General features: G+C 35.7%; 4 protein-coding genes and 1 pseudogene across 5 annotated transcripts; 2 read left to right on the plus strand and 3 right to left on the minus strand.

Annotated features, from left to right (window-relative positions):
* Window positions 1-112: 112 nt before the first annotated feature.
* On the minus strand, window positions 113-964 carry LOC110418486 (vacuolar iron transporter homolog 2 pseudogene; annotated as a pseudogene).
* Window positions 965-1,963: 999 nt separating this feature from the next.
* On the minus strand, window positions 1,964-4,874 carry LOC110418126 (cytochrome b-c1 complex subunit 6-1, mitochondrial). 2 transcript variants are annotated; one of them, XM_021430760.1, is made up of 5 exons: window positions 4,782-4,874; window positions 4,387-4,438; window positions 3,577-3,661; window positions 2,302-2,391; window positions 1,964-2,208 (listed from the first exon to the last, which is right to left on the minus strand). In XM_021430760.1, coding segments are annotated over exons 2-5 (210 nt in total). In that variant the 5' UTR covers window positions 4,389-4,438; window positions 4,782-4,874; the 3' UTR covers window positions 1,964-2,175. The 2 variants fall into 2 exon arrangements, with proteins under 2 accessions (XP_021286435.1, XP_021286436.1); XM_021430761.1 differs by having other exon boundaries at window positions 4,387-4,434; window positions 4,782-4,829.
* A 2,504-nt stretch (window positions 4,875-7,378) lies between these two features.
* Window positions 7,379-10,470, plus strand: LOC110417687 (actin-101). Its single transcript, XM_021430153.2, has 5 exons — window positions 7,379-7,516; window positions 8,388-8,455; window positions 8,704-9,097; window positions 9,306-9,919; window positions 10,037-10,470. The coding sequence occupies exons 2-5, from the start codon at window positions 8,399-8,401 to the stop codon at window positions 10,100-10,102; spliced, it is 1,131 nt and encodes a 376-aa protein (XP_021285828.1). The 5' UTR covers window positions 7,379-7,516; window positions 8,388-8,398; the 3' UTR covers window positions 10,103-10,470.
* On the minus strand, window positions 10,042-12,400 carry LOC110417690 (self-incompatibility protein S1-like). Its single transcript, XM_021430155.1, has one exon. It carries the CDS (start codon window positions 11,393-11,395, stop codon window positions 10,988-10,990), a length of 408 nt encoding a protein of 135 aa, XP_021285830.1. The 5' UTR covers window positions 11,396-12,400; the 3' UTR covers window positions 10,042-10,987.
* Window positions 12,401-12,564: 164 nt separating this feature from the next.
* Window positions 12,565-15,164, plus strand: LOC110417689 (fructose-1,6-bisphosphatase, cytosolic-like). Its single transcript, XM_021430154.1, has 11 exons — window positions 12,565-12,895; window positions 13,095-13,142; window positions 13,246-13,320; window positions 13,421-13,482; window positions 13,590-13,656; window positions 13,747-13,860; window positions 13,990-14,076; window positions 14,275-14,411; window positions 14,504-14,590; window positions 14,669-14,744; window positions 14,848-15,164. The coding sequence occupies exons 1-11, from the start codon at window positions 12,737-12,739 to the stop codon at window positions 14,962-14,964; spliced, it is 1,029 nt and encodes a 342-aa protein (XP_021285829.1). The 5' UTR covers window positions 12,565-12,736; the 3' UTR covers window positions 14,965-15,164.
* The last annotated feature ends 607 nt before the right edge of the window (window positions 15,165-15,771 follow it).

Genomic DNA, 15,771 nt, shown 5'->3' on the forward strand with positions numbered 1-15,771 from the left:
TCATTCACGGATCACCTTTGGTGGTGTTCATTGCTTGCTAACTGTTAATTTTAGTATGATCTTTGACAGGTAAACAGGCAAATTCATCAATACTCAATTTGTTCCTCTAGATGCATATAATCGATATTGGGTTTGGAGAATATGGTTCCATAAATCCAACTGATATATAAAGGAAAGAAAAGAAGCTGCTGAATCCATGGATAGATATGAAGGATAAAAGTGAAAGGCAAAAGGAAAAAGATCATGTAGGGAGAGCTATTAAATATACAAGCATGATTAGAGTCCAGAACGAGCAATCAATTTGGTTAGCCCGAAAGTTATTCCCATGGCGAGCCATCCTCCCATCAGGACCCTTAATGATGACTTGAGCATGGGTGCACCACCCAGCAGTGCTCCTAACGCACCAAACCCCATCAGGGCTAAGGTCACAGCCACCAGCACCACCGTTAACCTCACCATATAGTCCCTTATAAACGCAGCACCAAGCAACGGTATGACAGCCCCAATAGCAAAAGCAACCGCAGATGCAGCAGCAGCTTGCAAGGGATTAGGCAAACTTTTCTTGTCATGATCAGCCAAACCATTGTTGTTTGTCATTTTGTCTCTCTTCATCTGAGACAATTCAATGTCGTATTGTGAGTAAACTGACACAAACTCACCGATGGCCATGCTGCAAGCACCAGCAACCAAGCCAGCGACCCCTGTCAGGATCATGGTCTTGGAGTCTTTACGCACAGCTCCAACTCCCATCATCAATGATGCTGTGGAGAGCAAGCCGTCATTGGCTCCTAAAACAGCAGCTCGAAGCCACTGTGCCCTTTTGGCATAATCAATAACCTCGACTTCGTGCTCTTGATTAGTTGCTGCTGCTTCAATATTGTTGTTGAAGCTTGGGCAGGGTCTGATCTCTTCAAAGGTTGGCATGGCATAGAGAAAGGGAAGCCAAAAAGAAAGTGTATGAGGATTTAAGAAAATAGTGAATTGGATATGGTGGAGTGTGGAGGGCACACGCCCTTCTTTATAAAGTGCATTTTCACTGTGAAACTGATGTTGACAGCCACTCACTTGCCAGGTGGCATATGACAAAAATCAGGAATCTAATGCGTTCACACTTGGAAAGGGGTTGGATTGTCAAAGAAACTTCTAATATTTTATTGTGAATTTTTCTTTGACAAGCAAAGATATTGTTTGTTCTTTTCAGTTAATTTTTCCCTTGGTTTGTTACTAAAATTAAAGATTTCCTTTCCCTTGTCTGTGCCACTTTCGTCATTCATCTTATTATCATACCTATGCTCACGTATTAACTTAACTATTTGTTTAGTTTTACGCTCGTGCTGTATTGACGTATTGATTATCCTTTAATTTTATGCTCACATCACATTATGTTGTTGTACTATATAAGCATGCTTATCATAAGACATGTAACACTAATATCATATATTAAAATTTATCAAGAAATATTATATATTCAAAATAAAAATATAAAAATTAATTAATCTTTTATTATAAAACCTTATTTAATTCAAAATAAAAATATAAAAATTTAATAAACATAATAAAAATAAAAAATGATTTAAATTTTTTTAAATAATTCAATGTTTTTAAAAATATTATGTCATATATATCACATCTTCGTGTCATTGTGAATAAAAAAAATTGTTAAGACATAATATCTAATTACATAAAGACGTACATAATGAGAAAAGAGTTAAAACAGGATGGCTTCCAGATGAGCAATAAATTTGCATATGCTGAGCCTGTCTGTTACGATTGAGTTCTCTTTGGCTTTGGTGACTTTGTTTGGATTTTGCAATCCATTGTTGAATCGAAAGAGTGTCGAACTCTTTCTTAAAACAGCTAAATGACTGTCTATGCTGTGTGTTAACATCAACTCAATTTGTATTCAAATTATTTGCAGTCAAATCTGTTATGGCACACTCCACAACCTGTAAGCCAACATGCATGTATTCAAGGATCGTATTTTATTGGCAATGACCAAACTGTTTCCACAGAAACACAAAAAATTTCTAACAGTTCTCAGATTAGCCATGCAGATGCAGGCGTTTCAAGATTACCGTACATCATGAACTAGTTTTTTCCAAACAATCACTGGCTTTCGAACTCAAAACAGCAAAGACATGAATGCTAATGTAACAAAACATTGTCATCCCCCAGTTATTTCAGTTCCGTGAATAACTTTGGTGCAACCTGCATTCCACCATGTTGGTATCAGAGCAAAACACATAATATAATCAAAATGAGTCTAAAATAAAAAGAGGCTAAACAAAGAAAAATACTTACACATTTATCAACACAGGACCAATAATCAAAATATTGACCAGTGCAATGCTTGTGCCCACTTTCATCACCTTGAATTCTCTTAACACATTCCTGTAGGAAAGCAGTAACTTAAATTATAAGCTGCCGCAAAATCCTAATGGTAGTAGAAGGACGACTTCAATAAAAATACCCAATATTTAGGACAAGAAACAGAATTTTCACAAGACGACATGATGTCCTATTAAAGATTTGAGCATTTTAGAACCATTAATAAATTTGAAGAAAAGTAGATCAAGGTTCAGTCAAACACTTGCAAACCCCTTTGAGAGTGAATATATACGTTAGTAAGACCAATCATTTTCATGAAGCAATACATGTTGTACCTAGATTTTGCTCTTAACAGAAGAAAACACCGTATTCAATGAAAGTCACATGTACAGTTAGGAGGGAGATCTTTCATATCATTCGAGATCCACCCCACAATATGGGGTCAAAAAGCATAAGAATTCACTTATATAGTTCTGGCCTGAACCTTTTTCATGAGGTCATACTGGGGTTTCAAAGACATATATTCTTCAATAAAGCATTCTATCTTCCTTTGATAAATCAATTCATAGACTCATCAGCTATTGACAAGGTATATTCTTCTTCCTTTAATCTTCCTTTCATGAAGTATTTGTCCTGATAGCTACAAAATTTCAAGAAAATAGAGAAGAAAAAGATTGGAATGCAGATTTTCCTTTTTCTTTTTATGGGTGAATATGTCAATTTTCTGCAAAGAGCATAGCCTTTTCAGGAGCTGCAGAAATGATGTCCAGGTGCAAAGTCGCAAATAAGATGGTATTGGAGGCAAAGTTTGTTGGCATCAGCGGAGTTAGCAATAGAATTTAGGTTTCACTTCAAGATTCATAAATAAAACTTTAGTGGCCAAACTGAAATACATATTATACCACAGGGTTCTACAAGAAACTCAAAACACATATAATCCTATGGAAACAATTTGGACTAGTGATTCTTTGAATAAGTAATTAAGAGACAAAAATGGCTACGCACACCCCTCACAAACACACTAAAGTAAAAACAGGAAATAAACCATCCAAAAAAAGAGAGAAAGTAAGACAACAGGAACAGAGCAAATCAGCAATCCCCAGTGAAAATTCCATTAATTAAGAAAAAAAACAATGCCACATGAGTTTATGATTCTAACAACAATTGTCAAGCTAATGTAATTGAAAGAATGGTAAAAAAATTCAGTAACCTTGCTGAATTTCTTAAAACAAGAGGTTTATTACAAACCTGGTATGCAAGCAACGGTTTCACACACTTAGGCTTGCAAGCCTCTTCAAGATACTTCTTTTGATCAACAGGATCCTCGTCCGCCCTAAAATATTTTTAAAAAATAAATAAATGAGTTATAGGCATGATATTGAATGGCAGAAGGAAATTTGGGGGGAAAATAACATCACTTGTTTTACAGATTAAAAATTGTAATTGGGAAGCAACTATCAACTACAACCAAAAAGAAGAAAATTGAAATAACTATACACAACTACTATTTTCAAAATATATCTGTTATTTCCTATTAATTAACTTTAATATCTACCAATATTAGATGATAAAAATAACTATTTTGATGTTTGAGCACTGTAAGTCATTTCTTTTCCTTTTTTTTTCCCAGTTTTTTCAGGAGCCCTCCTTATCCTATGCACTGCCCGCTGTTTATGCAATTGGTTAGATTGATAAAGGAATTGCTTAGTTAATTCCAATTTGATATCATATGAAATCATTTCATCAGAATGCCACCACCTACATGAACCACAAATCTATAATTACGAATGCACCATAAAACTTTCATCCCCAGGCTTGTTATCTTTCCCAATACCAGAGAACGGCCAGGACAGTTCAAGAAACCAATAAAGATGAATGTCTAACAAAACTTTGTAGGACACGAAAAGTTTTTAACTCACCACGTGATCATGAACATGTATTTGAAACAACTCAAACAAGGTATACCGCCAAACTTAGTCCACTAACAAGCACATGATCAAACAAGATATAACATACATATTTAACAAGGAAAATACATGAGAAAGAAACTAAGCTTACATATCAAACGAAGTCGATAACTGAGCACCGAAAAGCTTTGGAGGTCACCTGACTAGTAGCACACATAAATTACAAAGTCAACATCTAAAAAGCTGAAAGTCAGCAACAGCAAACAAAATAAAATAATAATAATTATCCAGTAAAATTTCCTAAACCCTAAAACGAGTATTGAAATTGAAAAAAACAAACCACAGAGGTGAAATTTCTCATTTTGAACAAAATAATGGAAAGATGAAATCTATTTAACCCAAAACCCTAGATTTACAGATCAAGAAAAACAATTCAAGGAAAAATAGGAGATCAGTTAATAAAAACATCATTTGATCCATCCACATCAAATAACATAACCTATTAAAAGAAAAATAAAATGAAATCAAAGGAAAATTCCAGAGTACCTTAGACGGGAAGCACAAAATCTCAGCTACGGCTAGGCCCTTTCTCTGTGGAAAATGCGAGTATAAAAGTGAGCTTCATTTGGTGCTTAAAATACACGAGGAGCGTATTACGCACCATGTGCCTAGTTTGGGCCAGAAGCTTTGGGCTTCTCTTAAGAATATTGGATCAAGAAAAATTGTCCGCAAGACTTGCTAGCCCTTGGGCTGAAAATGGACTTATAAAAGAATAAACCAAAACGACACCTAATAAACGCTTAAAAGGACTCGGCCCACTGGGTCGGCTGAGTTTCTTGCAAATCACATCGACACATTAATATGCTCTTAACTAATTGTGAATTTTTATTTAATATATTGATTAATATCTGGAGTATATTAGTATGGTCATTTTTAGCCAAAAAACCTTGTAATTTTAGTAATATCATGTTAAGAACATGGAGTTGTTTTAACAAGAAACGTACAAATCTTTTCTCATTAGTAGGGTTTATGAGAATTCTATTGAAACCAAAATAATTGACTCAACCAATTGAATTTGATTAATTCAATTTAATTATTTTAATTTCAATCTTCGATCAATTAAGATTATCTTTTTTTTTGTTAGTTTTTATAGTCAGTTTTCAGTATCTAAAATTTTTACGACCGAATTGATTGATTAATGGATCATTAGTAATATATTTTAATAATAATAATGATAATATCTTTAATGGTTTAATTTATTTTAATTAAAGTGTGGAGATGAGTTATTTTATTTATTTATTTTTTAAATATTGTTGAAAATTGTTCAAAGAATTGATAAAAATATACTTATAACCAATCGAACGAGTAATAGCATTCGATTTTAATTATTTTAATTTTTATAATATATTTCCATTAATTCATTTTTTGTAATCCGATTAATTCGGTTTTCAAAATTTTGAGATTGAACGAGTCAAAATGCTGAAGTTTTTGTTTGGACTTTTGAAGCAATAGTAATATTTCCTTGATAGAAAACAATTAGTATTTTTCAATAGTTGTAGTTTTCAATTTTTCCAAAATCAAATTTGGTTAGCCGCTTTGGTCTTTGGGCTGCTTAGACATAATTGGTTAGCTAAAACAAGATTAGACTCTGTCTCTCTCTATCCCACCATTAATTAATTAATTAATTATATATTTTCCTCACCTGAAAAAGAAATACGTTGTGTACAATTCTGTTGCGCTAAACCATGTTTGACATTAACAATACCAAAAATCAATGAATTCTCTCTCTTTTTTTTCTGAACAAATTGTTACTACAAATTTTTCATACCTTTGATAATATTTTTCAAATATTTTGAAAAATGTTTTATTTTTCAAAATTTATTACATTTTCGGTCATTAATAATATTCACAAAAATATAATATTTAAAAAAGTTCTTTCACTACTAAAAAAAATTCAAACAAGATTTTATTATTTTATTATGTTTAACAAAGTCCTTTTATTTAAAATCAAATAAACTTTTATAAATAATATTTATTTATTTATTTTTAATTAAAATATTATTTATCATTATATATCACATAGTATTAATATGATATGCTAATTTGTTAATGTGACATAATGATGACTATATGGTATTTTTACTTTTTATGTTATTGTCACGTGAATATAAAATGATAAATGATATTTGATTAATGATAATTAATTAATTATTAATTATAAAAATTTATTTAATCAAAAATAAAAATAAATAAACTTAATTAAATATAATAAAAAATACAAATTTATTAAATTTCTTAAAATCATTTCAAAATTTTTTCAAACATTATGCATTTACTTGTCTATAAGTTATAGTCAAATTATCACTCATTTTTGTTACACGAGATCTTGTTAGCAAGGATGGAGCAAACTGAAATAATCATTGCATTTCATTAATTTAATTTGATTTTTTTATGTCAATATTAATCAATTATTCATTTATTTCAATAAATTTTTATCCAAATATTAAAAATCAAAATGATTGAAATCAAATCCTCATTTTTCCAACATCACTTAATATGTCATGTTGAATTAGTAGTTCCATTGCCATTGAATTTATGGCTTCATTCAACATGTTGATTTGTTCATTCAAATGTCTTTTTTTTCTAAGCAATTAAAATATAAATAAAATCTTTAAATTTTGTTAGACAAGATTTAAAAGCAACGAAAAATTGAAATATAGCCTAGCCAAGTTGTAGTTATAATGCGAAAAAAGGTGGACACGTGGGGGCCATAGCCAACCCATGTTCAAGCAGACATAGCAAGACATGGTCGGCATCGGGCGCGACTCCAACCCACCGCCCCCCGCCTACATTTAGCCGCCCTACTGACGTGGCGTCCACCCCACAAGCCTACCGAATGTCCACATCATCACCTGACTACCATCTAAGGACACTCTATTTGGACGGCTACGTAACGCTTTTGTTTGGATTCCCAAATCCAGCAAAACACTGCGGGTGTAAGAAGATTCCTTTTTTCCAAGTCATCTCCTTTCGTTTCTTTTCCATGCCGAAAACCTTTTAGAATTTTTTATTTTATTTTATTTTTTTTCTCAGTAGCCAAACAGGGCTAAATTGAATTTGGGTTGAATTTCATTTGCATTTCACTCTCATTTCTGCTATATATAAAAGCCGCAACTAACATTCCTCTTCTCTTTGTGTTCAGCTTCTCTGTCAAAGAAAATTTATTATCTTCTCTAATTTCGAAAAGTACAGAGAAGCTTAGCTGTTTTTGCTAAAACAAGGTATGGGTTTATCTGTTTTTTGATTGTTTTTGATCTATAACTTTGTTATCTTTGCTTATTTATGTCCAAACATTTCTGGGTACTTAAGCATATCCCTTCTTCTTGTCTTTCTGATCGACTACTGGCTGTCAAGTTGTCAACTTTATTTGTATTTTGTGATTTAGATCTGCCTGAAGTTTTGGCTTAATGAATCTATTGTTGTGATGTCTGCTAGGCTTTCTTATTACAATTTTTATGCTTGCAAAATTATAAATTTATTGTGGATTCATCATATCTTAAGATGATATCCATTTCCTATTCATCTAGATCTTGACAAAGTTTATTTGGTGTTTGCTTGAGAACGTCAGATTCTTTAGATTTTGGTAATACGCTCATTAGTAGATTATGGTGTAATATATGTTTAATTCTTGTGTAGGCTTCGATTTTATGCTTTCTTTAATGCATCATATCATCAGAAATTTGAGTTCTTGTCTACTGTTTTCACCAATAGTTCATGTTTGATGGCTGGTTCGTATTTTATTGGCGCTTTATGCTTTTAGGAATGGTTATGCCATGAAGAGTAAAAATAATGAACAATTATAATGATCCAGAACATGAGCTGGATTTTGGTCGTGCCTTATGCAGATGACATACAGGCTTCCCCCGTCCTTGCTTTCCTTCTCCAGAACCAAAGTTATAACATGGAAGGAGTTAAATACTCCAATGAATGATTCATATTTGATGTGATGCAGTTAACGATGTGATGAATTTCTTATTGAGTTTGATACTAGTTTTTATAGTAGATTGATCTCAAAAAGGGTCAAACCAAACAAAGAAGTTTGGTTTCTCAGAAAACCTTTTTCTTCTAACCATAATCACTTTCCTTGTTCAGGTTGAAACGAGATGGCGGATGAGGATATTCAACCTCTTGTCTGTGACAATGGAACTGGAATGGTCAAGGTTAGTAAATTATCTTTCTGATTCTTATAGTTTTAATACATTTTCTCCGTATGTAACTATATACATTGAAATCCAATTTTTTACAAAGACAATTTTCATAATGATAATTTGATAATGATTCTATTTCAGTCATCTACTGGGTTGATACTGCCTTTGATGCTATTATTAAAAGTTAGATGGCTTGGGTTTGCTAGCTATTTGTTCCAACTACACAAATGCTGATGGCTGCTTTATCCTTGTATTTGCAGGCTGGTTTTGCTGGTGATGATGCCCCTAGGGCAGTGTTCCCTAGTATTGTTGGTCGCCCACGCCACACAGGTGTAATGGTTGGCATGGGTCAAAAGGATGCTTATGTAGGTGATGAAGCCCAGTCAAAGAGAGGTATCCTTACCTTAAAGTACCCTATCGAACATGGCATTGTCAGCAACTGGGATGACATGGAGAAGATTTGGCACCATACTTTCTACAATGAGCTTCGTGTTGCCCCTGAAGAACATCCAGTACTTCTTACGGAAGCACCACTCAACCCTAAGGCTAACAGGGAGAAGATGACCCAGATTATGTTTGAAACATTCAATGTGCCTGCTATGTATGTTGCTATTCAGGCCGTTCTTTCACTTTATGCCAGTGGTCGTACAACAGGTATTCATTTATAGCTTGGATTGCTGATCTTGGTTGTATTCTAGTGACTCTGAAATAACTTTATCTGTACAGTCACATAGTGTTGCTCTATTTGGGCCATATTTCCATTTTGTATGTAGTATTGCAAAAGTGTAAATTGGAATGAAGAATTTGTTTTGTTTGTTTTCCTTTTATCCAGTAGTAACTCAATTCTAATCTATGTGAATAGGTATTGTCTTGGATTCTGGTGATGGTGTGAGCCATACGGTGCCGATTTATGAAGGCTATGCTCTCCCCCATGCTATCCTTCGGTTAGACCTTGCTGGTCGTGATCTTACAGATTCCTTGATGAAAATCTTAACTGAGAGAGGGTACTCTTTCACGACAACTGCAGAACGGGAAATTGTTCGTGACATGAAAGAAAAGCTTGCTTATGTTGCTCTTGATTATGAACAAGAATTGGAGACTGCCAAGAGCAGCTCTGCTATTGAAAAGAGTTACGAATTACCTGATGGGCAAGTGATCACGATTGGAGCAGAGAGGTTCCGTTGCCCTGAAGTACTCTTCCAGCCATCTCTGATTGGAATGGAAGCTGCTGGAATTCATGAAACTACTTACAACTCAATCATGAAGTGTGATGTTGATATCAGGAAGGATCTGTACGGAAACATTGTGCTTAGTGGTGGATCAACCATGTTCCCTGGTATTGCTGATAGGATGAGCAAGGAAATTACTGCTCTTGCCCCAAGCAGCATGAAGATCAAGGTGGTTGCACCTCCCGAGAGAAAATACAGCGTCTGGATTGGAGGATCCATTTTAGCGTCTCTTAGCACCTTCCAGCAGGTAACTTTTGTGCTATTACTTCTGGTTATCTAAGTGTGGCTCTTTTGAAAAGGTGTTCTGGAGTTGGAACATAGTTGAGTTTCTGTTTAATTGCTTATTTTCTATTCTATGCTGCAGATGTGGATTTCCAAGGGTGAGTATGATGAATCAGGTCCAGCCATTGTTCACCGAAAGTGCTTCTGATTTGGAGGAAGAGTTGGACGATCTTGAAGTCTACATTATTCAGACATGTGTCGTATGTGAGTTCATTTTGGTTGACTTCTGACGCTCTGGGTTATCAATGGAGGAAAGATGCTGGTATAGTTGATGCTTTGAGTGCGCTTTCGCATTGGGATTTCAGATTTTAGATGCCAAATTATTATTGGCAATGAGTGGCTTGTGTTGAACTTGGTAGTTGCTTTGGTCTTATTATTTTTCTATTAGGCCAAAAATTTTTTAGGTGCTTTTTTGTTAGAACAGGATGCAAATTTTATGTCTTTTTTCTCCTATTTTGGGGATTTTTGGGTCTTTGTTGTTTTAGTTCCATTGAAGTAAAAGTAATTCTTATGTCAGTTTGCAGTGAACGTCCATGGTTATTGGTTTATGTGCAATCTACATCTTCTGTTCATCTCTTCTTTTGCGTTTTTGATTACTTGACCACGTCATGCAGATAACAGAACGTTAGGCCTCAAGTCCCTTTTACCATGTTACAGGCTTAACTTCAAGGACCAGGATTGCATAATAGTCATACAAGTTATAGAATAATTAGTTGTGGATCGTTGGATGGATTATTTATGTTTCTAAGGTAATTTGCTTAAGTTCCCCAATTCGTTGGACATGGTGTTTTTCTGCATCCGTTGCAAATTTTGGTACTTGAATAAAGTCTTTTCAGTCACCTTTTTGCCTGTAATGTATAACCCTTCAACTCCAATATAGCTTTGATATATAGCTTGTCACTTGAGAGAGAGAGAGAGAGAGAGAGAGAATTACATAGCCACAAGAGGTTTGTATCCTTGAGAACGAACATGTATTAATTATTCTTTTGAATTGTTCACCAACCTCCATGTTCGAGATGTGATCAAGTACTCATCAACTTGGCCAGTCGTAAGCAAATTCCCAGAACCCGGTTTCTCCATTCAATCCATACATGCCTTCACCCGACACCAGCCAAGAACACTGCGTCTCACAACGGGCGAAGTCCCTTTCGAAGGAATACGCATCGAAATGGTACTCCTGCACAGCATCCCACCCCATGTCACAGTAAAACAACGTGCTCCCCCAAACATTGACAGAGAAGTCCCATCCGAATTCGCCCCCATCGATAACATTTTGCTCCCCAAGATCAGTATCTTTTGATTGGCAATGCAAGGTTAAGTTTTTCCCATTGCCTAACCTGTTCTTGACGCTTACATGGACATTATCCGTACGAACTGAGTTGCAGAAGCTTAATATCAGAAGAATCACCAGAGCATTACCAATCACAGCTGGAGCATGCATTTCGAGAATTTGGTGATAGATGGTCTATTGTTCTATGCTTAGTGCTTCTATTTATTCTTCACCAGGGTGCTACTGTCATAGGGATAAACGACAAAAACGGACCTTTCTATGATAATCATTGAAGTCTCCAATGCCTCATTGAAGGTTTCTATGACAGAAACTATCTTATTTATTGATAAAATAGATAGTTAATTCTATTAAAATATAGTAGATATCAGTAGCCCACGATTCAGGTTACTGTGATCCCATCATCTGGCTAGTTAGTCTATCTCAAAATGTGATTGAAAGACAAGTTTAGAGATTTTATTATTGTAACTTTTTGATATGATTAGAAGTATTTCTCATTCTCCGAGGAACTCTACGGCTATTTTGATGCACGGGAATGAAAGTTTACTGCTTCCATTATCGTCTTCTTCACTTCGAGTTCTCATAATCCCCAGTTCGTTCGCTGTCAATTATTCTGTGACCATCAATGTTTGATTCCACCAGATGAGGCATGACCCACCCGTCCACCAAACACCAAACTGTTCCACCAGCATCTGCAGCATAGACTGATGGATAGAGTGCTGGATCAGCTTCAAGTTCACATCATGCAATGATCAGCTTGAAAAGCTCCAAAGATTATTTGCCTGGCCTTCATTTGGATTCCAAATACACTATTAATTTTCCATCAGAAGATAAAATATTTGAGTATCCATCATCAGCTAGCCTTTCCTGTGAAAGAAAGCTATCATCATCCAAGAACCTTGCGGCAACCAAGCATTGGGATGCATCTGAGACAGATGTACGGCAACTTGTCTAATTATGCATGCACCATGGTTCCATTTAGTTGGGCAGTTTAACTGTACATGTACTCAAAATTTGATAATTTAATTTAATTTAATTTAATTTTTAATTATTTGATTTTGCAACCCATAATCCATAATCAGTAATAGATAACCCAAAGACCCGCCATTGTTGATTAGAAGCCAAGGACTCATGGCATCAGCAGCGGCATTAGACTGCAAAGGGCATGAGCTGGGTCTTCACTCTTTGTGACTCACAGCCACATAAGGCATCCTGACGTGTCAATCCAACCCTTCATTGACTTTCACTCAACCCCGCGTTGGTTATATTCTAAAGTATCATCCCAATCCAACTTGTAATCCTTAAAACGTGGAATACTGTATTTTTATTCTCCCACTTTCTCTTTCTTACCAAGCAAAACAGGAAAAAACAGAGGGATTCTTTGCTGTCCTAAGTTACCTTGTTTCTTTTGGGTGCTTATTTTGATCGCCAGGAGAAAGGTTAAACCAATCGAGAGAAGATTTTTGTGAGTTTTTGTTATTGATAAAGGGCGTCATGGATCATGCTGCTGATGCTCATAGAACTGATTTGATGACCATCACTCGCCATGTCCTGAATGAGCAATCCAAGTACCCTGAATCTCGTGGCGACTTCACCATTTTGCTCAGTCACATTGTTCTTGGCTGCAAATTCGTCTGCTCTGCTGTTAGCAAGGTCTTTACACTTATCTTTTGTTGTGATTCTTTAAGAAATTTAAACTTTGGTTTTCTTAACAGGAAAAGCTTAGGTGAATAGACATGATCGGATTTGGTGTTTTGTGGCCTGATATCAGATTCCGAATGACTGCCTGATTCTTTTGGTTACTTATAGCTTAGCGTAGGAATTTTACAATGCGTTTGTTCCATGGTTACAGGCAGGTCTTGCAAAACTCATTGGACTTGCCGGAGAGACCAATGTTCAGGTATGGGTTCTGGGTGAGAAGCCCCAGGCTCATGGCTTTCCTATCCACAAATCCATGTGTACCCTTTATCAGATTCTGATAAATTCAGTTCCTCCTGATTCAGGGTGAAGAACAGAAGAAGTTGGACGTGCTTTCGAATGAAGTGTTTGTCAAGGCGTTGATTAGCAGCGGCCGAACAGTTAGTCCTTTGAAGCCATCTTCCAATTGAATAAATTAGTAGGAACAGAAAGATCAACTACATCTGACAGTTTTCATTAACCTATCTTCCTTTTTCTTAGTGCATCCTTGTTTCTGAGGAGGACGAAGAGGCCACATTTGTGGAGCCATCAAAGCGTGGAAGGTTTCTGCAGAAGTTCTCTGTTCCTTAAATTTACATTTTTGAACTAAATACAGTTATAAACGCCAGACTGACATTTTGGGCCAAAACTCTTTCTGTTGATCATTCAGATACATTGTTGTTTTTGACCCTTTGGATGGATCCTCGAACATTGACTGCGGTGTTTCCATTGGAACTGTATGCCCTTCAGCCCTCTACTCCCTCTGCTTGGACTCCATAGACTGGTTTCAGTCAAATGCTAACCTCAATGTTTCCTCGTGTAAACAGATTTTTGGTATATACTTGGTGAAAGATAAAGATAACCCAACCCTTGATGATGTACTGCAACCTGGAACAAATCTGTTGGCGGCTGGCTACTGTATGTACGGAAGTTCCTGCACGGTAGGAACAATCAGTCACCATTCTCGGCATTTCAGCTTTACATTTGAAATGTTTCTGCTTTTCATTTCTCATCATCCCTATATTGTTCAGTAAACACCCACGCAAGTGTTTCTGTATCTGAAATTGCAGCTAGTGCTGAGTACGGGGAGTGGCGTCAATGGATTCACACTTGATCCATCTCTCGGGGAGTTCATTTTAACTCATCCACATATCAAGGTACAAGCAGTTACTTGTTTGATCAAACTTAAATTTTGTAAAAGCTGGGTTTGATTCTTCTAATGCACCCATAACTCTTTCCTTTAAAACTTAATTCTTTGCTTGCAAGGAAAGAATTAGGGAGTTGCCTAAGCATTTTGGACTAATCCCAATTACATATCCAAGGTTAAAAGTTAATCCTGTCTATTTTTGGAGCAGATACCTAAGAAAGGAAAGATTTACTCAGTGAATGAAGGAAATGCCAAAAACTGGGATGAGCAAACCACAAAGTTTGTGGAAAAATGCAAGTTCCCTACGGATGGTTCGCCACCAAAGTCCCTTAGATACGTTGGAAGGTATTTACCTGTCAGAATCACATTCTTTTTCCCACTTGTTATCTCATTCTGTTCCCAAAACGCTACCTTCCAATAATCCTATTGCCTTGCAGCATGGTTGCAGATGTCCACCGCACGTTGCTTTATGGTGGTATCTTTTTATACCCTGCAGATAAGAAAAGTCCCAACGGGAAGCTACGGTACATTGTTTCACAAGCTTTGCAATTTTGGTTTTCCATATGAATTAACAGACTGATATTTGATACCCGATAATACAGTGTTCTCTACGAGGTGTTCCCAATGTCATACCTGATGGAGCAAGCAGGAGGTCAGGCTTTCACCAGCAAGCAGCGGGTATCAACAAGTTTCCTTCTGTTTGAGCAGAGCAGAGAAATTTACTCACTATTTGATCTCGTACACCCCCCAAAATCCTCTTATTTTGTTAACTTTTATGCAGGCACTTGACTTGGTTCCAAAGAAGATACATGAGCGTTCTCCAGTTTTTCTTGGCAGTTACGATGATGTTGAAGAAATTAAAGCACTCTATGCTGCTGCTGAGGAAAATAATGCGTAACATGTGATGTGATGCTAACATATAATAAGTTTTCTTTGTACAAGAATGATAGTACCACTTTTCTGATCAAGAAGAATAATACCATTTATTGTAGCATAAATCATGGTCATCAGCAAATGTGTCGTGTGAAACTTTACGTTCCTGATCTAGATTTAATGTAAATTACGAAGTAAGAAGCAGTCACGATCGAATTTCGGATTCTTTCGATGATAGATAATATAACAGCAAACAGTTATCCTGGACAAATGATGTGATCTTTATACGACAAAAAAAGAGATCAGGAAAACGAAGGGGAGCACCAAGAACCTTATCTCTTAAACCTAAACCTTGCTGTGTTTCTCTCCCTCTTTTCTGCTATTTCTCAGGCGGTGCTTAAGTTTCATTGACTTCATTTAGCTTTTCGCCATTTGACACCAACAACTGATGCACAAATTTTCCCAGATTTCTCTCCTTATTTATCATTACTAATAACCTTCTTTAAATTGCTGTCCCAAATCAAAATTCACTCCCTGACTAGCATGGCAGCATAATAAGAAAATAACTAGCACACCAGTTCCCTCACTCCCCTGCGCATTAATGGTCTAGTTCCTATAAGCTAACATCCGGTGGCTCTATAATTATGTCATCGAAGTATCAATTTTAACATCAATAAATGCTCATATCAAAAGGCATTTTTCTCATTAAACTAGTTTGAATACATTCAAATCACAAGCTATATAACCATTTTCAAAAGGCCCATCACCTCAAAACCGTAACAAGTTTGATTCTGGGATTAAATTCACTAATCTGAACTTCTTCATTCTTCTG

Source organism: Theobroma umbraticum, unplaced genomic scaffold (assembly GCF_002168275.2).
Source record: "Theobroma umbraticum cultivar Fairchild unplaced genomic scaffold, ASM216827v3 scaffold_50.0, whole genome shotgun sequence".
Taxonomy (NCBI): domain Eukaryota; kingdom Viridiplantae; phylum Streptophyta; class Magnoliopsida; order Malvales; family Malvaceae; genus Theobroma; species Theobroma umbraticum.